Genomic DNA, 27,526 nt, shown 5'->3' with positions numbered 1-27,526 from the left:
TATTCCAGAGAACTTATAACTCTGCCTCTAAAATCTAAAGTAGTTTTTTTTTATCTCGTTATGTAATCTCTTCCTACCTGTAACTTGTTGCATGCAATCTTAAGGCCCGCAAAATTGTTAAGATATAAGTGATGCAACTATCAAATTTTCATATTTAGACAAAACTACATAAACTCTGTGTATCTCGATCATGGGGATTTTCCAGGAACTAGATAGCATAAATGTATAAAAAAAAAAAAATGAAACCACGTTGTTTATCTCACTATTTGCTTCATAAGATGTGCCGAATACCTGTTGGCGCATAAAGCTTGCCACTAAAGTCACTGTCTAATTACATAGAATTGGTTAAGGCGGTGTCACACTAGCACTTTTTCCGTCGATTAGTGCGATTTCCGTCGATTTTTCAACGTTCCGCATGAACTTATCGCATGAATTTGTCAGACGATAGGGATCGTTTCCGTCTGCAAATTTTCCGCCTTTGTTTACATACCAAGACCACAAGACTTGCCGCGTCTCCTCAACCTGCTTCTACGTGCAATGGTTCTACCACTAACCATGAACGCATCCATGCACGCTTTTTGGCTTGTTTAGCTCGTCTAAGTTTCGTAATACACAGTATTACGTTCAGAGCAGCGTATCTTTGCCGCAGCGTGGCCTCCATGTTTGTGTTTACATTGTGTTGGCGGGAAGTGACGACGGAAAGTGACGACGAAACACCGTTTGTGTGTGACAGGCCGCAGCCAAAATATTGTCGATTTTCTGAAAAACGACGGAAAAAGTGCTAGTGTGACACAGCCTTTAGGACAGTGGTTCCCAAACTATCTTACCTGACGCCCCCTTCTTGCTTCCAGTAGACCCGCACGCCCCCCCCCCTCCCACTTCCTCTTTTGCTCATGTGAACTTATTTTATTTTATTGCATTTATTTCTTAGCATTGTTCAGGAAAACAGATCTCTGTTTGTATTAAATTTTAATAATGAAAGCCACTCAAACAAATAATAGTACATTCCAGAGAGACATTTTGATTTTATTATTCTTATAATCTATTAAAACATTTTTTTTAGCAGATGACTTCACGCCCCCCTTGAATTCTCTTTACGCCTCCCTAGGGGGGCGCGCCCCCCAGTTTGGGAACCACTGCTTTAGGAGATCTTCACCGATAATGTGACTGGTAAATTTCTACAATGGCAAAGGAAATACAAGTCAAGGTTCAAATAAACGTAATGAAACCATGAATCCGAGAATGAGAGGCAGTGAAGCAGCAGCGCCAGTAGAGGGCAAGCGACCACAGGAAAGTGTTGTGTCTTTCGCCTTACCTGCAGGTGATTTTTTATATTATTTATTTACAGCTTTGTAGTTCTGGTGGGTAGGTTAAATGCTTATTCAATATACAGTGTTTGACGGAATTTCCTTTGTTTCTCTTTCAAAGACTATGTAGGTAAAGGAAAAAAGATATTGATTATAGGCCTTCATATTGTAGAGGAATATGCTGCTACTGCTGCTGTTGCTGCTGCTGTTTACTATTGGACCATTGGTCTTTGTCAGTAGCACATGAAACAATTATATATGTGTGATAATATAGGTACTCACTTTACTTCACGTTTATCATTTTTTTATTATCACGCGGAACGTTTTTATTGGCTTGTATTGATGCTTTGGAAAAATCAACTCTGCGTCAAAAACAAAAATTTCCCTCAGTCTTCCTCCCCTTCTTCTTGTAGCTATTTACAATAGCAGGGAATTGTAGGTCCTGTGGGAGCTGGGGCGTCTATAAATCACGTGTCACGGATGTCCAATGAGACTCCGCCATGCCGATAGTGACTAGAATGACATACAGTATCACCGCAAAACCAATTACGGACCTTCGACTATAGGATGATGCTTTCCTACATTTTGTGTATACCATAGGTTAAAATTAGGTTAAGCTTGGGTGCTTCAGTGACAGAATAAAAACATTTCTACATTACTAACAGGAGAGACACCATTGATCAAATTTTTCGAGTTAATGGAACCGTAAAAAGCATCCTCTGAAACCTTGACACTTCAACTGCAGCCTTTAAAAGTGTTTCCCCTCTCAGGAATGCAGAAATATTGCTAATCTGTCATTAGAATCATATGTTCCCCTTAAAGAAATTGTCATTTCAGCTAGAACCTTTCAAAAGCATTTCTTTCGTCAGTAATGTTGAAATGTCTTTAGAATCATAATTAGAAATATGCTCTAATAAAAGTCACTTCGACTAGAGCGCTTTTATGAGTGTTTCTTCTGTCAGTTATGCAGGGATGTTGTTAAGCTTTCACTCGAGCCATTAAAAAAAATATATATATATATATATATATATATATATATATATATATATATATATATATATATATATATAACGTATTATTGCAACTACATCCCTTTAAAGAGTGCATGTTTCTCCTCTCAGAAAGACATTTTCTCTTAACACCTACTATACATTTCAGCGGTGGACAAACGGTGTTTTTTGCAGATATCTCCTAAACGAATTGTTGGATGAGTATGATATTTCAACACACTACCTTGAACATCCGTTCGTAATTTATGGTTAACATACCACAGTGCTATATGTGTTATGTGAGGAGTTTACTGAGTGATATTACGCCTAATCCAGTCATCATATCAAAGGTGTTATACAGAATCGGACGAGTGTGGGGTACTCGTCTAACCCCACCACCACCACCACCACCCTGAAGAACCCCCAGACCACTCCTTCTCTACCCCAGTATCGCATGACCCTCTTCCCCGCTTCCCTCTTCACCCCTTATTCACACCATCAGCCTTCCACCTTTGATTTTTTTCCCTATTGTAATTACATACGTATAGGTATAATAGTTACATACGTCAGTATGTACATACATATCATACATTAATGATATTATTTAATACAATTGCTGGTATATGTGGACATGAAAACCAGAGTGGGTCAAACGACCGTGAAAGCAATAGCTAATTCCGCTGTTAATGGCCGTATAGCTGGATAATAAGCAACGTATCTAACAACAAAATAATATTATATATAAACTGGACCACTTTTTATGATCAATAGGTAGACAGTACGCAATAAGAGTATCAACTTTTCCTAACAGTAGAAGGTCCAGGTCACAGGTAATTCCAGCACATCATGTTCACATGGTTGACCATAACGACTGCAAACATGGCTCTTCTATATACTACACGTAAACGTGCTGTTGTACAGTAATTATCAACGTGAACCACTTCTTGCCTTCATGAAATTGTACCATACTCGTTAATAATCATATCTTTACATACACACTTACAAAACATTATAATGTATAAAGGATTAAATAATCCTCAAATTAAGTAATCACAATGGAGCGCCCCTCCAATGAAGTAGTTTGTCCTGCTGCTAGGCAACAAAGGCCATATAGCTGCTAGATGTCATTAGTGGGGTTCGAATCGATGCCCCGCAATCTACCACCATCGTGGCAGAATGCGGCGCCTTAATCCGCGTGACCACTAAGGACACTTATAATGTATAAATACAGTGGTGGGAGAAGTAGGGAGGGACACATGAGTGAGGGAGGCGAGGAGCTAGGGAGAGGAGAGGAGGGATAAAGAGGGCGAGAACTTCCGAGACGGGGGAGACGTAGTAGTGGTTAGGAATGGTTTGGATGGGTGTTGGGGGGACCACACTTTTCATTCGAATGCGTCATCATGACTCGTCGGCTTTGTGTTATTTTTCACGAGTAAACTCCTCACATAACACATATAGCACTGTGGTATGTTAACCATAAATTACGAACGGATGTTCAAGGTAGTGTGTTGAAATATCAAACTCATCCAACGATTCGTTTAGGAGATATCTGCAAAAAAAAAAACACCGTTTGTCCACCGCTGAAATGTATAGTAGGTAGGGAAATTTTTCTGGCGTATTTTCCAGGCCTGCATAAGGAATTTTCATCTTTTTCACTGTTTTTTTCCCTTTCTTCCATTGTATCATGCCATCCGGTACAGTGAGAATTCCTTTGGCATTGTCTACTTTTTCCGTCTATTCTGCCGTTCTAATTCATCAATGATTTTCACAATTACCTCTATAAGTACCTCTCTCACTCGATCATATCTGGTACAGCACTCCATCACAAAATCTCTCTCTCTCTCTCTCTCTCTCTCTCTCTCTCTCTCAAAAGTCAAAAGGTACTTTCTTGATGCTGTTCAAGAGAAATCCAGTCACCTGTGGCATCAAGATCAAGGTATGTTTGAGTGTCCGTTGTAAAGACTAAAGAGATTTTCAAGAGTCAGAGAGCAACAACACGAAGAGAGGAGAGAACTGACGTCCTACGAAGCGTTACAAAGCGGAACAGGCCACTAGTAAAAGAAGAAATAACACACATTTCTCTCCCTACGTCTCTGGGTGTGATGCATTGGGTGGGCCCTCGCCTTGGATGTGGTAGGAGAGTAAGGCAGCGCAGCGGTTAAGGACCGAGGACAAGCCTTGGCGAATATGTCAAACAGCGGAAAGTTTGACGACTTGACTAAGCAACTCATCACTCACTTGCTCGGCTTTAAGGTAAATCAAACAGTTATGCCACTATAGAGTTAGGAAGGGCCCTGAATAAGTACTAACTTGTAGATGAGGTTAGACCCCCATCTAAAAGCAGATGAAACATTAAACCAGGATTACGTTTGAAGACATCAAGTTGGATGGCGTAGTGTTGTCTAATATGGTTTCAGCCAGACTCCATAGAAACATTTCACTCAAACTCATATAGAACATTATCCAGGGATAAATTGAGTTGTTGTTTGAATGCATCGACACAAACTGCAGTAACATGTTCAGTGAGACCATTCCAAACAGGCAACACGTAGCTAATTGAAAAAAATTGAACCCTGACTTCAGTCTCACAGCAAGGAATAGTCAACTTGTAGGAGGGACCTTTCATCCCAACAATTTTGTTCCTGACAAACAAGTGATCCAGATTAGGGCAAAGCCATGTAAAATCTTATAAACCATAAGATCAGCTTTAAGCAAATGGCCTTTAATTCAGTACAATTTAAGTTCAGAGAGATGTTTGGCAGACAAGACTATTTTCCTTTGATAAATTTCTCTGCTATTTTCAATGATCTACTATTATTTTCTGTCACAAATCACTTGTCTGTTTGTCTCTCCATGGGCTTCATGACTCTCGGCCTTAGGGACAAGGCCTAAACTCGGCCTAACCAGCAAGCTTTAGCTTCCCTCCTCCCCACCCTCAACTGTCACTCAAAGACACTAAACTAATGTGGGGCTTTTCCCACCTTTAAAGACACTGGTAGACTAATGCTAATTTAGTTCTTGAACTCTCAGAACCTTATTAACTGGTGAATGAGCCATATTCCAAAACCAAAGTCAAACCAAGCAGTTAATCTCATAGCTAGGCATCCTTAGATTACCATTATGGTGCTACTTGCTGTCTGTTGGGCTCTGCTATACAAGTCAAGCTTAAAAAATTATCAGACAAGACTGGTACTATTATTAGTTACATTGAGTGTTGGTTAATACTATCTCCATCTCTTGAAATAACTTCCACCTTATAAAACTATTCTTGTGATAGTTAGATTAGTAATATTATGCTATGAATAAATCCCTGGAGGTTTGAACTATATTTTATGACCTGTTTGCAGGAGGATGAAGAAAACTTCATTCGAAGTGAGCAGTTTGTGTTGTCCAACCTGCTGTACCACCACTGCCTGGCTGTAAACAGCCATGCCGTGCGGCGTTCCATCGATGGCCTGGCTCTCAAGTTTACCATCCATGGCCAGCACCAGCGTGCTTCTCGCCTCAAGGATCTCACCCAGAAGTTTGTGGCCTCACCAATCTTTAAGGACCATCATGAGGCATGACATTTTATTCTATTCAGGAATCAGACATGAGTTTTTTTTTTTACGGTAAGGCCTATAGCGCCTGTAGGCACACTTGAAGAGTGTATGGGAAGCGCTGTTCAGCTTCCGCCCATTAGTGGCACAGGCAATTTTATTTATAGTGGTACCCATATTAGGGCCCATATCACCACCCAAGCTCATCTTGAGTGTAACCACCTAGAACCTGGGTATCATGGTGATATGTAGGTAACTTTAAACCACTCGACAAATGGCAAAGTGTTTTAAGGCTATACGTGGTGGGATTCGAACCTACGAGTGGACGTCTGCCTGATCCCACGCTCACCACCTTATCCACTACACCACCGCCTCCCTAATATTATATATATATATATATATATATATATATATATATATATATATATATATATATATATATATATATATATATAGCATACTAATATTGTATGGGTTGAGAAAAATTACCAATTTTCACTCCTTCTACTTTCACCTTTTCTCATCTTTTCCTTTCTGTGTTTTCTAATACTTTCTTTCCAAATAAGAATGCAGTACATATGAATACAAAAAATACTGTAAAGCCAAGGCATTTTACAGTATGATTTCAGAAATTTTTTGATCAGCCCATTTATAATGTAGATATCATCTCGTATAGATGTCATGATTTAGAAAGATCACTTACATGCAAAAAATAACTGTGTTGCATTATAACAGACAGACCTTGAGTGGTCCCTGCTGTCCTTGCTACTGCACCTGAGCAACAGCCCCACCCAAGTGCCTTTGGGGGAGGGTGAGACCCAGGTGCCACAAGTACCGCTAGATGAGGTCAGGCAGGAGAAGCTAGACTGGGCAACCTACTTACGAGAAGATGATCCAGACTATGTACTTGGGCCTGAGGATCCCCTCTCTGTGAGTATTAGTTATGACTTTTTTATGGTAGTTTTGATGTGAAAACTTTTCTGAGCATAAGATCAGTGGCTTCTGGACACCACAATTTATAGCGCACATCTTAGATATAACAGATACAGTAAAATTTTTATTTTAAGGGAGACCATAGTGCTGAAACTTTGTCTTGAAAGTTCCTCTCAAAAGTAGTGAAAAAAATTGTCTTAGGACTTTCAACAGGATGCTAAACATTAGTTGAACACAATATATTGTTATTATAATGCTCTCATGTTTAACAAAATTTTCCTTGGATCAACTTTTAAAGGACTGGTCAGATGATGAAGACCATGAGGACTGTGGGGGCAAAGATCTCCCTGGACACCAGCTATATACACACAGTTCCACCTTGCCCTCTCTTCCTGAGACTCTTTTTACTGCAAAGCCTCCACTGCCAGGTCTCAAAACTCTAGAGCAGCTACATCATGCCAAGTCATGGTTGTCAGACAAGATCCACCTGCAGTACTGGGGACCAAAACAACCACAGGAACTGCCTGCCTCTAACCACCCCAAGGCAAATATTGCCAAGCTTTGGTGAGTGTGAAAGTAGTTATGGCAGCAGTGATACTTAGTTAACATTTTGGAAATAACTGCCATAGTGAAAAAGAGAAGAATGAAAGGAGTTTAGCATGTTTTTTTTTACCATTTTATGGCCAATATTGCCCAGCTTTGGTGTGTATGGAAGTAAGATATTGTGGAAATAATGGTCATAATAAAAACAAGTAATGAGAGTAGTATAACATGGCAAGATGAAATAAAAGATTCTTCTGTCATGATTATTCCTTGGTGGAACGTCTTAGAATCAAGTGTGACTTGGCAGATAAATATATAGTCTATTATCAATACAAGACTCCTTTGGCATTAAGTGATTGTTCTGACTTTGTTTAATGGAAATGTGCATGTAACTTAATGGTAAGATGAAGTAATTCCTGTGGATGTTGTGCAGTAAAAGTGGCAGTGGTATCCAAAGGCAGTGCCAGCAGCTGAGTGAGTGGGCAGTGATGAGGGAAGTGGTGTGGTGCCTCATGTGTCCTGTGTCGTCACACGTGTTCGTCGTCAACCAGAGAGGGCAGTTTAATGTGAAGGAAGGCATCACCTTGTGTAGCCTCACACCTGTAAGTCTTACTCCATCTGTTATATGGGATTACCTGACAAAATTCTTATATCTTGTACTGCATTGAATTAGTTTTCATAATATAATGTTAGAAAATAATGTAGATCTTAGAATTGTATATGCAATGTAAAGTAATCCATGTGCATACAAAACAAATCTAAATAACAATTCAGTAATAGGCTTGTCATGATATAGTGCTTTTGTTAATGAATATAGCATCTTTCATTGTTATTATTTTGGGCTGAATCTCTGGTCCTTTGGTATCCTGAGAAATAAGTCTTGAATGTTGGATTGGTGTAGCTTGGCATGTATTGTGGTACATCCAGTTCCCCTGAGTGGAAGCTTGGCTCTATTCCTTAATTTGTTTTATTTAATTTTCATTATTTATTTTTTTATTTAATTTAATTAATTTATTTATTTTACTTATTTATTTGTGTTTATTTATTTTATTTATTTTATTTATTTTTATGTCACATTTCTTATGCTGTGAAGGGCTTGTTGAAAAAAGTTCCTTTACTTCTTTTAATTTCTCCCTTTTCATTTGGCAGGCAGCATTCAGGAGCATGCTGGAGTATGTCTGTGAGCCTCTGAAGCAGCTGCATGTGCTTGATGCCTTCATGCGCAGGAACCAGAGCCAGCGCTTTGAACCTTTAATCCCCTTGACTGTGCTGGCCTATGCCTCTGGGCTGTGGCACTGGAGACAGGCCTTCTGCCACCACCTGAAGGGCCTAGAAGATGCCATCAAAGACCAAGGTGAGTGTGTCAAGTGCTGTAGCATCACACACTAATTATGTAAGGGATTCATGACATTCACCACTCTGTGTAACTTCTGTCATTATCATACAAATCTAAAAAATTAGTTTACATTGATTTCTTTGTGTGTATGTAAATTAATTGTTTTGTTTTTTCCATTGTTGAAATTTTGTGAACTAAATTCATATTTTACCTTCAATGGACTGATTTCTCACTTGGTTCATAGTAACATAAGAAGCATGAGAAGATGAGGGAAGCTGCAAGAGGCTGTCAGGCCTACATGTGGCAGTCCCTGTATGAGCAGAGCTACCTAATTCCATCTATCATCCATAAAATGATCTAATCTTCTTTCAAAGCTTCCTATTGACTCAGCACCAATACCATGAGTCCATTCCATTCATCAGCCACTCTGTTAGGGAATCAGTTCCTTCCCACTTGGAGTCTGTTCCATTGATCAACCATTCCATTACAGAACCAGTTCCCCATTTCTTTCCTAACCTGAATTTCTTAAACTTAAACCCATTATTTCTGGTTCTATCTTGTCTATTGATCCTAAAAACTTTGTTCATATTCCCCTTGTTGTAATTCCTATACCACTTAATTACTTCTATCAAGTCCCCTCTTAACCTATGTCTCTCTTAAAATGCAAATTTAGTTTCTTCAGTCTCACTTCGCAGGGAATATCCTTCTTCCCCCAGTATCTTTTAGACATCCTCCTTTGCACCAATTCTAATAGATCTATATCCTTCCTATAATGGGAGGACCAAAACTGTCCTGCATAACCTAGATGTGGTTTGACCAATGCCAAATATCATTTTATTATTACTTTGGGACTTCTGCTTTTAACACTCATAAGAATGAATCCTTGTACCCAGTTTACCTTATTTTCAACCTCTATTCATTGCTTTCTTAGACTAAAATCAGAGCTGATTATAACTCATTAATCTTTTCCATATTCTGAAGCTACCAGGGCCTTATTGTTTATCATGTACCCTTTGTGTGGATTTCCTCTACCTACACTAAGTGCTTTGCATTTGTTAATGTTGAACTGCATTTGCCATCTGTCTGTCCATCCGTTTATCCTATCTAAATCTTCATGCAAGGTGATGGCATCTGAATCTGACCTAATCAGTCTACCTATCTTTGTGTCATCTGCAAATTTATTATTCTCACTATTAATTCCACTCTCCAAATCATTGATATATATATTTGAAATAACAATGGCCCTAAAACTGATCCCTGTGGCACCCCACTAATTACTTCACTCCATTCAAAATTAAAACCATTTATTACTACCTTCTACTGCCTATCATCTAACCACGACTTGAGCCAGCCTAATATTTTCCCATTTTTCTGTGTGCGCTAACCTTTTTCAGGAGCCTCTGATATGGTACCTTATCAAACACTTTACTGAAATCTAAGTATAGATGTCGTAACTATCACCATTATCTGCCACGTCGTAAACTTTACTATAAAAACTCAAGTTTGTAATTGACAACTTTCCCTTCATAAAGTCATGTTGAGAGTTGTGCTTGTCTAGATGCTCCCTAATGTTTTTTGCTATTATTAATTTAATTAATTTACCTAAAATTGAAGTTAAGCTAACAGGTCTAATTATACATTGAGTTTTATCTCTTTTCTAAATTATGGGTACAACATTGGCTTGCCTCCATGTTATCAGTACCTGACCAGACTCTAGTGACATCCTAAAGACCAATGCTAATGGCTCACTGATGACCTTGTATTCCTTAAGCACTCTTGGATATACTATATCATCAGATCCTGGTGACTTGATTTTTTTTTTTTTTTTTATCTTCTGTTGTATGATCTCCTTAGTTATGTGAATATCTGTCAGCTTCTCACTCTCATCTGCTGGAAAATTCTGTTTGCTATCTGGAATTTCCTGCATGTTTTCCTTAGTGGAAGACTGTTAAAAATACTCATTCATAATTTTACTTATCTCTTCCCCAGAACTAACTAGCTCTCCATTAGCTGTCTTTAAAGGACTTATCGCTTCTCTAGTTTACATCTTATATACCTGAAAAGATACCTTGGAATCTGTCTTTGTCTATCTGGCTACATTCAACTCATAATTGCTTTCAGCTTCTTAATCCCATTTCTTACCTTTAATCTCCTATATATACATCTCTTCCATCCTACGTAGAGGATGTAGAGTGTAATTTAAATGCTAATGATCTCCGACCTGCCTATTGACCCCTGAAGAAACTCCACCCCAAGTCTACAACTCAGGCAAGCGCTATCCGAACAACAGATGGTTGCCTCGCATTGGATGCAGATAGGCAGACAGCTCATTGGACTGAGTACTACTTTGAGCAACTGTTCATGGTGGATCCTCCAAGCAGATAGCTCCAAACTGCAGGGTTACAGATGCTGGATGCTGATCCACCTATTGACGAAACTGCACCCTCCATTAATGATGTCAAAGAGGCTGTGGCAAAGTTGAGGGGTGGAAAGGCAGCTGCCATCTGTAACATCAGTGCAGAGCTGCTCAAAGCGGGGGATGAGGCCATGGTGCGTGGGTTGCATGCTGTCTTGACTGCTGTATGGTATACAGGTACCATTCCCTCTGACTGGAAAAAGGGATTGGTCATCCCTATCTGGAAGGGGAAAGGGGACCGTCAGGACTGCAACAACTACTGCCATATAACACTGCTCAACATACCAGGCAAGGTGCTTGCCCATTTGCTTTTGATGTATATCCACAGTCACCTGCTGAAACACCAGAGACCTGAACAGTCTGGGTTCACGCCCAGTAAGTCAACAACTGACTGGATCCTAGCACTTCGCATACTGGTGGAGCGCTGACATGAGTTTTGGCAAGGGATGTTTGCAACCTACGTTGATCTCAAGAAAGGATTTGATTCAGTGCATCGAGAGACACTCTGAGATCTTCTGCATGTCCGTGGGATTCCTGCATGGATTATTGTTCTATTAACTGGCCTCTACTCTAGGAGTGTGAGTGCTGTGAAATGTGGAGGGGGTGTGTCCTGCTTCTTCCCTGTGAATACAGGAGTGAGGCAGGGATGTGTGCTTGCTCCATCCATCACTTTTCAACATTTGCATGGACTGGGTACTAGGCAGAGTTATAGACCAAAGTCATTGTGGAGCATCTGTTGACAATACTGAGATTATAGATCTTGTTTTTGCGGATGATGCAGTAATCTTTGCTGAGTCACTGGAGGTTCTGTAATGGCTCTGGAGGCACTGCACAAGGAGGCAAACCCCTGGGACTAAAGGTTTCTGGCCCAAGACCAAGATTCAGGTGTTTGGAGGCTTACTGGATGAAACAGTACAGACTGTCCATGTGTGGCGATGACATTGAGATCTCGGAAAATTTCACATACCTTGGTAGTGTAGCATATAACAATGAAGGGTCAAGCCAGGAAGTTGTATGGTGGATTTGCTTGGCCGAAGGTGTTATGAACTCACTCAACATGAGCATTTGGCGTTGTCATTACCTGTGCAGACGGACGAAGATTTGGATCTTCAAGTCGCTGGTGATCCCTGTCTTACTCTACGGTTGTGAGACATGGATGCTGAACACTGATCTGAAGAGGCAAATTCATGTCTTTGGTACTAGATGCCTTCGTAGGATCATGGGGTACCACTGGTATGACTTTGTCAAATCAGCGATTGCTCCATGAGACTGATTCAAGGCCGATTACCAGCATAGTCCGTCAGCGCTAACTACGACTATATGGGTATGTGGCACACTACCCAGAAGCCAGTCCTGCATATCAGGTTGTCTCTGAAAGGGATAACCCAGCATGGAGGAGGTCCACAGAACACATGGCTGCAGCAAGTCGATGCTTACTGCTGGGAGTTACTTGGCATGGGAAGGGAGCCTGCATGGAGACTTGCGAGGCATGACCGCCTGGAGTGGCACCATAGGGTAGGTGAGGTGATGCCTCCCTCACCCCTCCTGCCATATGGCCCCCCCCTCATGATTGATTGATTCTGTCCTATGTATTGTTTGAATCCATCTGTCATCCACTAGGTTTATTTATTTGTAATTTTATTGTTTTACTTGGGATATTGGTAATCAACAGTGAATATGGAAAACTATTTTGTTGATTTTGTGTTCTGATGTTGGTGAAAAGAAAAATGCCATTTTTGCAGAAAATACACATACTCTTCTTTGGCTGGAGGGTGAGCTGTTTCCTTGGCTGCGCACTCTTGCTGTCCTGTTTGGTGTCCACATGAAGGCCTTTGCCCTGCCACCTGAAGCCAGTCCCAGAACTGTGGCTATGAGGTAAGGGACGGAAGGACTGAAATAGAAGACCAGGTTGATTATAAACACCATAATATTGTGTTTCAGAAATATGATTAGCAGTTTGTAGATGATTACTATATGAAGAAACGTAAATATTGGATTGTGCTGCCCACCTTGTGGTGATACGAACAATGTAAGAAAATGAGGGAAGTTGCTAGAAGCCAGCCATCAGACAGACACATGGCAGTCCCTGGTTGAAACATACTTACTCTATCCCCATCAATAGATTGGTTTAATCCTTTAAAGCTTCCTAATGACTCAGCACTATTAACCTTATAACTTAATCCATTCCATTCATTTATTACTCTATTTGAGAATCAATTTCTCCCTATAACTTAGTTCAATCTCAATTTTTCAGGATTAAACAGTTCTATCCTAATTACTGAATTTTATAATTTTGCTTGTTGCTCGTTACATTCTATTTGCCACTTACTTAAAATGTCTTTAATATCCTAATCTGTACTGACAGGTTGCTGGGGAGTTTGTGTGAGGGTGTGGAGGAAGTAGGCGAGGCAGGAGTACGGGGTGTAATGCTACGGCTACTGTTGCATACCTTGCGCTCTTACCTGTCCATCATGCACTCCTGGCTGATGCATGGCTCTCTCCTTGACTGTGCCCAGGAGTTCATTGTTCACAGGTAAAGTTTGTGGTTTTATTGTTGGTGTTTTATTTTCATAATTTTGGAAAGCCAAAAAAAAAGAAATTACCTATGTAATTTTTTGTGTAAAGAATGATAAGTACAGATGAAATATATTCAAAGCTATGTAATTATGATTTCAAGCACACAAGAATTTGAACAAAGCCAGTGATCCATTGAAAAATGCAGATGAGAATACATTATAAGGCTTTAAAATGTAATTTTCTGTTTTCATAATTTTACTTAACAATATGTCTCAATATATTTAGTTCTCAAACCTTCTGAACCTTCTTTGTCAGAGATGAGTTGATAACAGTTTATGATGAAAGATTCTGGCATAAAGCTTTCATTGTGAGCTTGGAGAATGATGACCTGAATCAGAACAGAGAAACCAGAAATCCTGCGTAAGTATCCTTTTAAAAAATGTATACATGTGTACCCCTCTTGCGAGTTTCATGCTGTCCAAGTTCTGTTATCCACAAGTTTGGCACTTAGTCCTAAATTCTTAACTTCCCGAGCTTTGTGTATTATCACCCAAATTTTGCTCTGCTTTGACAAGTATAGGCATTTGTGAGTATAAACCAGGAACAAATATATGATTAATTTAAAATTTTGAATATTTAGCAATCATTATTATTTATGTTTTGTTCAACAGAATGGCAATAATGAAGATCCTCTCTCCCTTGCTGGCCATCCTGATGTCCGTTGGCAAGTCACAGGAGCTTCTGGCTGCTTTGGATGCCCCACCAGTTGCCTTGCAGAGCCATCTTAAGGGCCATACAGGTAAGTGGATGGACTCACTGCCATGAACAACACAGGAGGTGTCCCATTCCCACTTTAAAAGCAGTGACAACTTTTGTTCATTATACTTGCTAAACAGATTGTTCTCTGGAGGAGGTGGTTGTCAGATACATCAAAGACACAGTGTGTAGTCCCACCAAAGAGAGTGAAAGAGAGCTGCAAGAAGATAGTGAGAGGGGCCAGGAAGACAGCACTGAGGGGAAGGAGAGTGTTGCCAGGAACACCTCAAGACATGCCAGTCTGGATCCTCTGATGTGGGCTGCCTTCAATGAGACACCACAAGACAGCTTAGTGAAGGAGACTCAGCTTAATATGGACCATATAGCCAGGTATGTGTTTGTGTGCATGTATGTTGATTTGTCACATACATTGAAATATTTCTACTGCTTTCTGTCAAGCTAACTATAAACTGGGAAGATTTAATTCATGTTAGTTTGGTAGGTAAACTGACAGATTGTACTAATGAATGTCATGTTAGATTCTCTGAGTAAATAATGAATGAAATTTCCATAACTTAAGATTTGCTTGCATTTTAGTACTACAACACCACATGCCCTCTTAATAGCCTGATTGAAGAGATCGGAGACATCCCCACTAGTGTGTCGGTGGTGTTTCTCCTCACTTCTGCCCTCCAGCCTTTAGTGCGGAGGCGGCAGGAGGAGCTCAGTACCAAGCTGACCAAGGTACTTCTAGAGGAGCACCACCTTGCCGTCCACTGCCAGGTCGTGCGCTCCGTCCTGCTCATGGAGGCTGGGGATATCATGCATGAATTTTACTCATATCTTTTTTCCATGGTGAGTGCAGAGTTTAGTTTAAGTTTGGAAAAAGATTAATATAAAGATCTTATTTTCCCTAGGAATTTTGGAAAGTTTTATCTCACAATCAATAGTTAAGTTGCTGCAGTCACATTCACTGTGTTTATCATTTCTCCTAATTTTTTTTTGTCATGTTACTTAATTGAAAATCTATCAACACCAAATTTTCAAGGGGATTTTCAGTAGGTTAGAGGATTTAAAACAAATTAAAGATGCAAAACAGTCAAAGGAAGTATCAGTAAATAAGAAAATTTTAATATGAAGCAGCTCAAAACAATGGATGTGAGTGGGATAAAGTAGATGACTTGTGACTGATTTTATTTGTTATGATTAGGACTCCAATGAGTAATAGAGTCCTCCTTTGCAGATGGATGCTGGTGGTGAGGAAATTGACAGCATCAGCCTAACTCTTTTCCTGCAATACTGTGTTGCTCGCCTCTACCCTGACCTGGCCCAGTTCTTTTCTGTTTCTGTACCATTATGGAGGAACACAGAAGAGCAAGCCTCAGTTGGCAGTCAGCCCAGTGTAGGGAAGAGTGACCGAGTCTTGCTGATTGAGGAATATGAGAGGCTGGGCAGAGGCACTCAAAAGATACATGACTCAAAACATCTTCAAAATAGTGCTTCTTTGAAGGTGTCTTTAACGAGGGCCGGGATACCTGAATTACAGATCTGTTACCAGGTTAGAAGCTTTGTTTCAATGAAATTAAAATTATTACATGCATACTGCCTTACATAACTGACAGAGACATTCTCTCTCTCCCTCTCTCTCTATCTCTCTAAGGCACCATGGCCAGCCAATCTGTTGCTGACGGAACCAGTCATGAAGAAATTCAACAAACTGTTCAACTTCAGCCTGAGCCTCAAGAGAGTCACAAATGGCTTAGAAAGACTTAAGTTCAAAGGCATGTTACTCACTCATATTTTTCAGTAGCTGTATGTGGATGCTTCTGAAACATGAGCAAAAGTGACAGAAACTTGAAGGATTAAAAGATGCATATTGTCTTTCATGTGCTATAGAAAGCCAGCTTTGCCTCTCAGAAGTCTTGTTTGTGGTGTAGAGGTCATGCCCACTGTTGTGTTATCCCCGTTGATATGCACTGTAGCAGCCTGATAAGTCTTGTAAAGCTTGACAGATTCCTATATTTTAGGTAACTGAATGCTTGTTTCAGACTTATTTCCCTTATAATATACAATTTTTGTTTTAATTATCCTGCACAATAACCAGCCATCAGAATTAGCCTCTGTGTGTTTTCCCAGAACTGAGCAGCTGGAATTTAATTCTGGATCATGAGCTTGAGGAGAGTGACACGGAGGGCCTCCAGATCCCTCTGCAGTCTCGCCTTCATCGACTACAGCTGTTCCGCCAGTGGCTACTCTGCTTCTCCCGAGAGCTGCACGACCACTTTGCCAACACTGCCTTCTTGCCTTTCTATCAGGCAGTGGAACAGCTCATCCTGGCAGCACCTCCACTCAACACTATTATCACAGGTAATGATACATCTAAATAAAAGTTGTTTTGTGAAATTTATATATATTTGGTATTGTCAAATTTTGAAGTCATGCATTTACTCCTTTGCATTATTTGATTTCCTTTCTTCCTTCTTGTTCTCAGATGTCTCAAGTACTTATCTAATGTGTAGGAAGTCACTACTAAAGTATCTGTTTGATTTTTTACAGAGCATGAAAAGCTGCTCAACAAAATTTCCTCAGAATGTCTGATGGGCAGAGATGAAAAAATACATCCTTTACAAGTAGCATTGAACAAGGTATTGTAGATACTGTAGCTTTATTTACTTACCTTTATTTTGTTTTGTTATGCTCATAGAATAACCTCACACTTCATGCAACACCTGAGGCCTCTAGAAATTTTCTCTACAGTTTACAATGGTCACAACTTCCAGCATTTCATGGTTACTATACTGAGACTGCTTTTGACCTTTACCAAACGTCAGTTTAAAATATGGTGTAGGAACGGAACTCCACTCTTAGACACTCATGTAAATACATTAGAATTCTAAAGGATATAATTGAAGAATACTCATACAAAGAGAGAGAGATAATGAGAAACAGCCAAAACTTCTATCATATATACTTCCAGAATCACAAAATTAACCTTGTTACAATTCATTGTAGCATCTTTCCATTATACATAAAAAATTTATGAAGAGGTTTAAAACACTCATAACTAGTACTGTATGTACCACTCTTACATGAGGACTGTTTGCAGATGTTCTGGCTCACACAGCAACTGAGTCACCTGTGGCTGGGAGATGTGAGTAGAGTGAATGTTGGGGAGATCACCAATCTGGAAACTCACTATGCTCAGGTGCATCGCTACTTGGTGAACTTTCTCACCACGATGGTGTCCCGCAGCTTTTCTCCTCATTGTGAGTGTTGTCTCTCTCTCTCTCTCTCTCTCTCTCTCTCTCTCTCTTCTCTCTCTCTCTCTCTCTCTCTCTCTCTCTCTCTCTCTCTCTCTCTCTCTCTCTCTCTCTCTCTCTCTCTCTCTCTCTCTTTCCCTCTCTCTCTCTCTTCTCTCTCTCTCTCTTCTTCTCTCTCTCTCTCTCTCTCTCTCTCTCTCTCTCTCTCTCTCTCTCTCTCTCTCTCTCTCTCTCTCTCTCTCTCTCTCTCTCCCTCTCTCTCTCTCTCTCTCTCTCTCTCTCCCCTCTCTCTCTCTCTCTCTCTCTCTCTCTCTCTCTCTCTCTCTCTCTCTCTCTCTCTCTCTCTCTCTCTCTCTCTCTCTCTCTCTCTCTCTCTCTCTCTCATCAATTCAACAAGAGCTAATGATATAATTAATTTATTTACTTTTTGGAACAAGAGCTAAGTAAAGTTTTTTATTTTCAATCATCAATTCAACAATCCAAACTAATGATGTAATTAATGAATTTACTTTTTGGAACAAGAGCTAAGTAAAGTTTTTTATTTTCAAAATTAAGAAGTTATTTTACTTGAAACCGTACTTTTCATTACACTAGAGACAAGAAACGAACTAGAATTTCATACTTTTCATTACGTTCTAGTTATTCTTTTGATATTTAATTTTCTCATAAATAAGGTTATTGTGTATAATATCATTTCAGAAGTCTCATGATCACTTAGTATACAATCTTTCTCACAGTGGAGGGATTGACACGCTCACTGGTGGACACTGTGCCTCTGCTCGCCCATCAGTAGTCAGCCAGGGCTGGAAAAGCTGCTATCCTGCCAGATTACAGATGTGTGTGGTACGTGAAGATGCTGTGGGATAGAATGTTACAACCTACCCAGCCAGTCACTGCTTCCATCAGGCAGAATCCTCTTTACGTGGTCTTGATCTGAGACAGTGGCAGTACTGCTTGTTCTCGGAGAAAGGAGTTCACGTTCCTCCAGTTTTTTTTTTACCTCTATCTGCAAGGTTACCCTTCCTTATCTGCAACTGCAACCTTACTCTGTCTTTTTACTGTGAGAATTTATTTTTGTATATAATTTGCTACATAATATAAATAGCAACTATTATCTGTATGAGAATTATGAGGATCTCTTTAATGTATATTGTCTTCCCTCCTCTCCCCTCCTGGCCTCCCTCTCTCCCCTCCTGGCCTTCCTCCCTCCTTCCCTCCTCTACCCTTCTGGCCTCCCTCCTCTATCCTTCTGGCCTCCTTCCCTCCAGGCCTCCCTCCTTCCTTCCCTCATGGCCTCCCTCATCTCCCCTCCCTCCCCTCCCCTCCTGGCCTCCCTCCTCTCCCTTCCCTCCCCTCCTGGCCTCCCTCCTTCCCTCCTGGCCTCCCTCCCTCCTTCCCTCCTCTCCCTCCTGGCCTCCCTCCCTCCTTCCCTCCTCTCCCCTCCTGGCCTCCCTCCCTCCTTCCCTCCTCTCCCCTGCTGGCCTCCCTCCTTGCCTCCTCTCCCCTTCTGGCCTCCCTCCTTGCCTCCTCTCCCTTGCTGGCCTCCCTCCTTGCCTCCTCTCCCTGCTGGCCTCCCTCCTTGCCTCCTGCTGGCCTCCTCCTCCCTTCCCTCCCTCTCGTCTCCTCTCCCCTTCCCTCTCTTCCCTCCCTCCTCCCTTCCCTTCCCTCCCTCCTCCCTTCCCTTCCCTCCCTTCCTTCCCTCCCTCTCCCCCTCCCTTCCCTTCCCTTCCCTCCCTCCCCCTCCCTCCCCTGTATTCACTAGGGGTGGGCAAGATTCGCTCTCTTGGAGATTAACGATTACGACTCCAGAGGCTAGACTTTTTTTTTTTATTTGTTCAAAGTTACATATACAACATTCTCGTCAGTTTCGTCAAAATAAAAGTAAAATCGTCACCTCAAGGCTCAAGCAGTATAATACACTTTTACACACTGCTGTGACTGGAGTCGTTAAGGCGCGGAGTCGACTCCGGAGTCGTTAAGCGCCCACCCCTAGTGTTCACCTTCCTTATCTGTCTTGTGCCACCTCTTCTTTCTTGTTTCCCTTGTCACCACCAGGCTGGAGAGATGTTTTCAATCTGTAAAAAAAATTGTGGGTCTAATAAATGTAAACCAGTTGCATAGCTTTAGATTAATTTCCCTGACCAGACAACCATAGTTTAAAACACTTTTTTTCCTGTACTGCTCCTGCAATAAGTCAAGTCACCAGTGAATCATTACCATTGCTTACAAAATATTCAAATGGCTATAACGTAATTTCAAATTAACAACAATAAATGTGATGTTTCACTTCCATCAACACACCATTCCACTTCAAAAATATGAAAATACTGCTACTTGAAGACAAAACTTAGTTTTAGAAAGTAATCACAATGTTTTTTATATCTACACACACAATGCAAAGAATGCCTAGGTATACAATCTCACTGCCCAAGTCTTTTGTGAAATTCAACTACATTATGTATGTACTTTAGAACCTTAATATGGAATTCCGTGTCTTTACATACAACTTACGTATATCCATTCAGTGATTCTAAAAGTAAACTTGAGTCATCTCGTGGATGTGTACTAGCCAACATTTTTTCTTCATTGTCTTTCATATATATATATATATATATATATATATATATATATATATATATATATATATATATATATATAATACCATCATTTTCAACTCAATGTATAATTACTTCATCCCTTGTTATCTTATTACAATGTGTACTTTTGAAACATTTTTAATTAATTATCTCAAAGAATATTAACTAGCATTATATCATTGTCATTTCTGCTACTTCAGTGCTCCGTCTTGCCTGCTGATGAGGACCCAGGGCTGTCCATACAGATGAACCGCGTCATGTCAGATCTGTAAACAAATATTAAGAAAAAAAGTCATGAATCATCACGACAGCTGCAAACAGTGCCAAATATACCACAGCTGATCATGGGCAGCAGTGGTTCAGTTAATCACGTGTTTCGAGCCAGCAAACCATTGCAGTATCACATAACTCGTACAGTACTCCAAAGCTATTTATGTTAGCTTTACCATGGCCATTTCAGTTCACAATTCCTCTTATTCATGACGCAGCAGGTCAAGTAAGAGTGTAATGATGCAAATGTTAAAGCAGATATACTGTCAATATGGTGTTTATGTAAAGATGACCAGACCAGCCACGACCATTCTGTCATACAAGTGTGTGGTAGACAGGAAAGGATGTCACCTTTCACCTCCTCGTGTTCATTCGTCTACAGCGTTAAGCCAATGCCATCAAGAACATATCTTTAAATGTTAGTTATGACGTCACCAACATATAAGCTCATCATTAGCTGCATCACTCACCAGAGAGAGAGAGAGAGATTTCCTAAAAAAAATCTCTGCTTTTCTCTAACGATTTCATTCATTAGCCCTTTCAAAAAAAAAGATCGAGAGAAAGGAAAAATACATATACAAAGGGCAGTTTTAAAAATACAGCTGGTATTCAATTTATTTTAAGAATACTGAGTGAAATGAAAACACCGTCCTTCCATTACAACACGTGGATGTCTGCTGTGCTTTCATGTGTGAAATATCTATAAACGCAAATACTCAAAATCAAATATACGTGTAGAGCCACAACGCATTTCTCCTGTCTGATTATTTATCTATTTATTTATTCATTCATTTTCATCGACTGCAATCAGTTGCAAACATTTGCTACAAATTATTATAGTGCAATAATTCTCGATTAAAGTAGGTGGGGAAATAGTGTGCATCTTTACTCTCGGGTGTCATCTCGTCCATCCATCATTTTTCGTGCATATCACCATACAAAAAATAGGCAGCGGTGCATTGTAGTCTTAATGATTTTTTTTCTTATATACAGAAGTCAGCTTACCTGACTCCAATGCAAATTGATAGCGTGCTCCGTTGTGGCACACGCAGGGACACTGCCATGCGCATATTTACACTCTTCGCCGCAGACACTGGTAGTCGTAAATTAAACCTTTTCCCTGCTATACTTTTGCTTTCTTTGCTCAACATAAATGTTAGTTTACTTTGCACTAATGAACACTATACGTACGTACATCCTCCCCACCATGATACCCAGGTTCTAGGTGATTACACTCAAGATGAGCTTGGGCGGTGATATGGGTATCACTATAAATAAAATTGCTTGCGCCACTAATGGGCGGAAGCTGAACAACGCTTCCAATACATTCTTCAAGTGTGCCTACAGGCGCTATAGGCCTTACCTTACCGTAAAAAAAAAAAAAAAAAACCAATAGAAGCAAGAATTACAACTATTTTCTTGAGCGGTTGTTAGTTTTTCTCTATTTCAATGAAGATAATGTAATGAAACTGAACGGCTATGCAAGGCAATAAAGGTCTGTTGCTGTTCGTAATCCCCAGTAATCCTTTGTAATCCTGCACACGTGGCGCGCCTCTCGTGCAGCGTGGCGGCAAGGCGCGGAAGGCTCACCACTGACTCCCTTAATACGATAATGCAAAAAAGATTAAAACATTTTCCTTCTTTATACCGCACCCAATAACGAAAGTAAAAAATGTCTTTCGGAATCCTGACTGCAAAATAGCCTCTTTGACTCTTTCATCTGTGTATTAATTCATTTATTGTTAACAACTCCCTCTCTGGAGAAAATTACCTTAGAAAATAGAAGCACTTGTTCCGAGACGCTTAGAGCCGATTGTTCCCTGCAGGTTATGAGAGGAAGAGAAAAGGTTTGCTTAATAATCGGACCTTAAAATTCTCCAATTCACCCGAAATGTTTCACTCTTAGATTCATATTCTTAAACGTTCGGGCGTCTGATCTCCGCTATTTTTAACAGGGTGGAGTGGAAGTCTTTTGGGTTTTCAAGGGCGTTTCCATGACTAGTGATAATCTAACGAGAATTACGAACCATCAAAGAAACAGTGAAAGCCTCATCTTCAAGAACCCTACCAATTATTATCAGTGGCCTTTGAAAATCGTCCTAATGAGACAACAATGCGTTAATAATACAGGACTTAACACTATTGCCATCGTTAACCAATACAGCGAGCCGGCGGGCAGGGAGTAAATCCTACATCCTAATGACCTAATCCCTCTCTCCTCTATTTGATTAATGCGGCTTAAGCTTTCACGCGGTTATCAAGATAATATTACCACAACAATGATCGACAATATATATTTAACAGAAAACTTAGTCCCTTTACTGGTGAAGGTGATGAGAGTGGCGAGAAAGTGGTAATAGTAGTAGTAATGGAGACAGTGGTGAGTGGGAGAGTGGTGATATTCTGTGAGAAAGTGGTAATGGTAGCGGTAATGGAGACAGTGGTGAGTGGGAGAGTGGTGATATTCTAAGTGTTGGTGCTATGGTGATGGTAGTGACGAGAATGATAGTAATAGAAATAGCGAGCCAGTGGTGAGGGAGTGAGAGAGAGGGAGGGAGTGAGTGCAGCGCCGGTTTCACTAACTAATAATGAAGGGATCGGAAGGACGGCCGCTGGAGTCCTCCCTGTCCGGTGTGAGCACGACGGGCTGCAAAACAAATTACGTGCACTCATCCGTTCACGCGATGCAATTTAAATGAAAACTTTAAGCGTCTGGATTTAACAGCAAGGAATTCTTAATCGTGACTGGAGGAGGAGGAGGAGGAGGAGGAGTTGAAGAGGTGATCGTGTTAAGGATGAAAGAATGCAGAAGTGGAAGATGAAGAAGAGTGAATGGAAGTGAAGGTAAGGACGAAAAGGAGGTGATGGAAAGAAGAGGGGAAGAATGAAAAGAAAGGAAAAAAAAGGAAAGAAGGAATAGTTGAACGTTTGTGGTTCGACTGATTCAATTGAAAATAACATGTTAATTGACACAATGGTAGTGGTAGTAGTAATAGTAGTAGTGGTAGTAGTAGTGATGATGATGATGATGATGATGATAATACAATGGAGAAGATGAGGATGAGCAGGAGGATAAGAGCAGAAGAAGAAGGACATAAAAATACTAATAATTAATGAACCGCTTTTCATGGAGGAATAATAAGTGAAGGGGAACGAGGACGAGGAAGAGGAGGAAGAGGCAAGTCTGGCAGGTCCGGCACTCGTTTATTAAAAAAGAAAAAAATGAAATACAGCTGGAGCCTTTCATTTCCATCACGGGATTCACCAATCATCGGCTCTCCAACAAAGAACGAAATTAACGCCAGAAAAAAATTGGGAAAAAAAAAGAGAGAGAGAGAGAAAAAGGGCAGCATTAATAATTTGAGCGGTCAACACCCAGACGCTGAACCGGCGGGGCTTCACAAGGCAGTTTCGCGTCACATTTTTCTAATTAATGCTGGACGCGATGAATTAACTGGCTTTAAAAGTATGCACTAAATTTGTCCGCTATGGAGGACTTCTTTAAATGATAATTCTGTAGTATAATTATTTTCTTTTTTCAGAGTTTCATTAGGTAAATTCATGGAAGTAAAAGGTGCGAAATTGCTCCTCATCAATTATCCTCCTGTGTCAAGGATGCGAGGGGAGGGAGGCGGAGGCAGAAGTGAGATAAGGGGGGAGGATGGAAGAGGAGGAGGAGGTAACTCGTATTTACTTACTTCCTTCTCCCTCCCCGCCCTCTCCTGCCTTTACTTCTGTGTCAAAGATCAGGGTTCAGGGGCTAGGGGGGAGGAAGAGGGGAGTCATGGGAAGGGGAAGATAAGAGGGAGGAGGAGGATTATGTCTCTCGTGTTTACTTCCCTCCTCCTTCTCTCCCTCCCTCCCTCCCTCCCTCCCTCCCTCCCTTCCTCTGCCTAGCACCTGATGCATTTTTATTTCCTTTTTTCTCTCACATTTGCAGTTCTTCTTGCTCCTCTGCTCCTCTCCCTCACCCTCCTACACAACATTTCCTGCCTTCCTCCCTCACTCATCCTCCCCTCTCACGCCATTTCCACTCTCCTCTCACTAAGAGCTTCTCTCTCTCCCTCACACTATATAACAGCATTTCCTCTTTCCCTCCCTCACAACACCACCACTCACTTTTCTTGTTCCTTCTCTTACGCTCATAGTAACTCCTCGTATCCGTTCTCCTTCCAGATGCAATATGATCTTTCTAATGAAGAGCCTTAACTCAAATTCAATTTCCTTCTTAAGAACACTACTTATTACAGTAATTCCTACCTCCGTCACACTGCTGGTACTCTCCTCCCTCTCCTTCTCCTTTTCCCTCTCCCTCTCCCTCTCTCACAAGACTCCCGTCCCTTTATTTTCTTATATTGACGGCGACCATTTCAACTTTTCAGTAAATAACAATATGTTCGTACTGCACCAACGTTATAAGAAAAGTTTCCTTCCCTGCACACAAGTCTATCGTTCTGGAGTGGAAGTTTGTCAAGAGGAAACCTGGAGACATCAGACCCGAAGGAAGAAGCTGCTGATGACGATAGTGGTAGAGGTGGTGCTAGTGATGGTGAACGTGGCAGCGGTAGTGGTGGTGCTGGTGAAGATGACTGTGGTAGTAATGGTGAGTGATGCAAATTTGTGGCCAAGATATTCACTTGTCCTTGGGAATGACCGCCTTTCTGAACTTTGAAAGCATTGTCGCCGCCACAAACTCGATGGTTTTAACTAAACATCCTGGAGAGGCTGCTGGCGTGCCCACGAGACACCAAAGACTCGCTGTCATTTCCTACCTTCATTAAGCCTCGGCTCTGGATACATTTGTGCTTATTTCAAAACAAGAATTATACTAAAGTTAGCGACGACCGGGATGAGTAACTTTTTTTTGTGTGGTCTGCTTTTTCTTTTTACTTTTTTTTTTTTTCAAACGTGGAGAATGACAGTGCGTGTTTATCCACCAAGTTGCATCAAAGACTTGCAATGAGGGCCACAAGTGCGGACTGGAGAGTCTCCGAAGGTGCGAGTTCAGACGAGTCGCTCATTATCTTGCCGCCGTCATCCTGAGTGTGTGTGTGTGTGTGTGTGTGTGTGTGTGTGTGTGTGTGTGTGTGTGTGTGTAATTAATCTCGGTCGTCTGCTGGTCACCCAGCCAGTCTTCCCCATACGGAGCGAGCTCAGAGCTCATAGACCGTGTGTGTGTGTGTGTGTGTGTGTGTGTGTGTGTGTGTGTGTGTGTGTGTGTGTGTTTGATCTGCTGCAGTCTCTGACGAGACAGCCAGACGTTACCCTACGGAACGAGCTCAGAGCTCATTATTTCCGATCTTCGGATAGGCCTGAGACCAGGCACACACCACACACCGGGACAACAAGGTCACAACTCCTCGATTTACATCCCGTACCTACTCACTGCTAGGTGAACACGTGAAAGGAGACACCCAAATATTTCCACCCGACCGGGGAATCGAATCCCGGTCCTCTGGCTTGTGAAGCCAGCGCCCTAACCACTGAGCTACCGGGCGTGTGTGTGTGTGTAAGTATTTTAACATGTCAGCAAGAATCCGGTTGTCGGGTATACTTTTATTTTTGTAACAGATCACCATCGCTCAACCGCTGACACCGTGACGAATCACAACGGCAGGTGTTGAATCTTCACTGTGTAGCGCCGCGTCGCCATCCACGAGACACATTATGGCGAGAGCAGCTTATGTTACGTGAGGCAATGCTGGTAATGGCTGGGGTAGTGAAGCGAAAAAAACCTGCAACATGCTTTCGTGTAGGAAAAAAAAAATACATCATGCTATTTTTACGAGATAAACTAGGCGTGCAACTAATTAAATTCCACCTTCTAATGGGAGAGAAATAGAGTAGCGTGGCGACTGTTCCTAAAGCTCAAATATAAAGCAGGCAAGCGGGAGCGTTGCGAAGTCCACAACGACACGGCGGAACGTCTATTACATCGAGCCGCCCTGATTAACCCTGTCCGCTGCGCATTAGGGAGAGTATGGCTTATGTTTCCATACATCACACCCTGCGAATTACGGGTGAACGTAACGAGATCCTGCATGTATTTTGTCAGCAAGGAAAAAAGATAAAAACTGTCCACACACCAGAGTGAGCCGTGCATCAGAGAGAGAGAGAGAGAGAGAGAGAGAGAGAGAGAGAGAGAGAGAGAGAGAGAGAGAGGTTCAGCAATTTCTTTCTTTTACATTTTCTTAGTTTCTCCACTTTCTCCTCTTTTGTATTTCATTGTTTCTCTCCTCCCTCCTCGTTACTACAATTTCTCCTACTCCTCCCTCCTCGTTTCTGTTTCCTTTTACTTCTCTTCGTCCTCTTCCGTCTCAAGATACTCTCCTTTTTCTTCTCTGGCTTCTAAAATGCTCATGAAACTCTCAATTCTTTCATATTCCAACTTCCACGCCCATGAAACTCGTTCGAACTGCGGAGCAAAATTGTTCTTTCCGTTTATATTTGCCACTCGAGTAATCCAAATGCGGCGTGGGTGTCTCTCGCTTTCCATGAGCGAAGTGGGCTCTGGATTTCAGCCTTAAAGAAAGCAGAGTCCGTAGTCCTTGTAGTTATTCTATTTAAATGCAGGATACGTCGCGGTAACTCAGGAGGGTCCGGGCCGCCGCTTAGGTGCACTGCTGACCATTATGCAGTTTATATGTGGAGTTATTTCGTCGATTTAAAAGACTCGAGATACGCCAAGCGAGCACTGGGGATTTGCTGCCTCCCGAGCGTTCACATTTAAAGGTTGTTTTGTGACCCAGTTAACTTCCGCACTCTGGTGGATTAATGCATGACAAATATATAATAGAATGGAAACCGTTAATAATATGGCGTGATACTGTTACATTCATGAGATTTATTTAATCTGATACCATATATACATTAAACAATCAGAAAGCGCTTGTGATTAGATTTCACTTCTCCAAAAAAACATTTCGTTCGTTTTATGCGTGACAATTATATCGTGCAATACTGAAAACATTAGGTTAATTTTCACAGCCAGAGGGGGTTTGATAGCAAGATTTAACCATCACACACAGTAAATAGAATACTCGACGAAATAGTTTAAAGCATG

The 27,526-nt window shown here is 41.1% G+C and overlaps 2 protein-coding genes across 4 annotated transcripts in view; one reads left to right on the top strand and one right to left on the bottom strand.

Annotated features, from left to right (window-relative positions):
- Positions 1 to 1,184: 1,184 nt before the first annotated feature.
- LOC123509609 (gamma-tubulin complex component 5-like) lies at positions 1,185 to 19,148 on the top strand. 2 transcript variants are annotated; one of them, XM_045264044.1, is made up of 19 exons: positions 1,185 to 1,321; positions 4,434 to 4,549; positions 5,644 to 5,856; positions 6,571 to 6,765; positions 7,067 to 7,332; positions 7,745 to 7,913; positions 8,461 to 8,665; positions 12,806 to 12,938; positions 13,429 to 13,596; positions 13,896 to 14,000; positions 14,252 to 14,379; positions 14,477 to 14,726; positions 14,963 to 15,191; positions 15,580 to 15,894; positions 15,997 to 16,117; positions 16,473 to 16,703; positions 16,893 to 16,981; positions 17,443 to 17,602; positions 18,334 to 18,899. In XM_045264044.1, the coding sequence occupies exons 2-19, from the start codon at positions 4,484 to 4,486 to the stop codon at positions 18,387 to 18,389; spliced, it is 3,099 nt and encodes a 1,032-aa protein (XP_045119979.1). In that variant the 5' UTR covers positions 1,185 to 1,321; positions 4,434 to 4,483; the 3' UTR covers positions 18,390 to 18,899. The 2 variants fall into 2 exon arrangements, with proteins under 2 accessions (XP_045119979.1, XP_045119977.1); XM_045264042.1 differs by having other exon boundaries at positions 1,274 to 1,321; positions 4,170 to 4,549; positions 18,334 to 19,148.
- A 266-nt stretch (positions 19,149 to 19,414) lies between these two features.
- The window catches only part of LOC123509530, a 129,781-nt gene continuing 121,669 nt past the window's right edge, over positions 19,415 to 27,526 (bottom strand). Inside the window, exons 7-8 of one of the 2 annotated variants that reach the window (XM_045263882.1) lie at positions 20,407 to 20,459; positions 19,415 to 19,671 (exon numbers count right to left, since the gene is read on the bottom strand). In XM_045263882.1, coding sequence (XP_045119817.1) covers positions 19,667 to 19,671; positions 20,407 to 20,459 — 58 coding nt within the window. In that variant the 3' untranslated portion in view covers positions 19,415 to 19,666. The remainder of the gene's footprint in view (positions 19,672 to 20,406; positions 20,460 to 27,526) is intronic. The other variant, XM_045263881.1, reaches the window with a different exon arrangement.

The sequence above is a fragment of the Portunus trituberculatus genome, chromosome 27 (assembly GCF_017591435.1).
Source record: "Portunus trituberculatus isolate SZX2019 chromosome 27, ASM1759143v1, whole genome shotgun sequence".
In the NCBI taxonomy this organism is placed as follows: domain Eukaryota; kingdom Metazoa; phylum Arthropoda; class Malacostraca; order Decapoda; family Portunidae; genus Portunus; species Portunus trituberculatus.
Note: the sequence above shows the minus strand (reverse complement) of the source record. Positions and strands in the feature narration are given on the sequence as shown.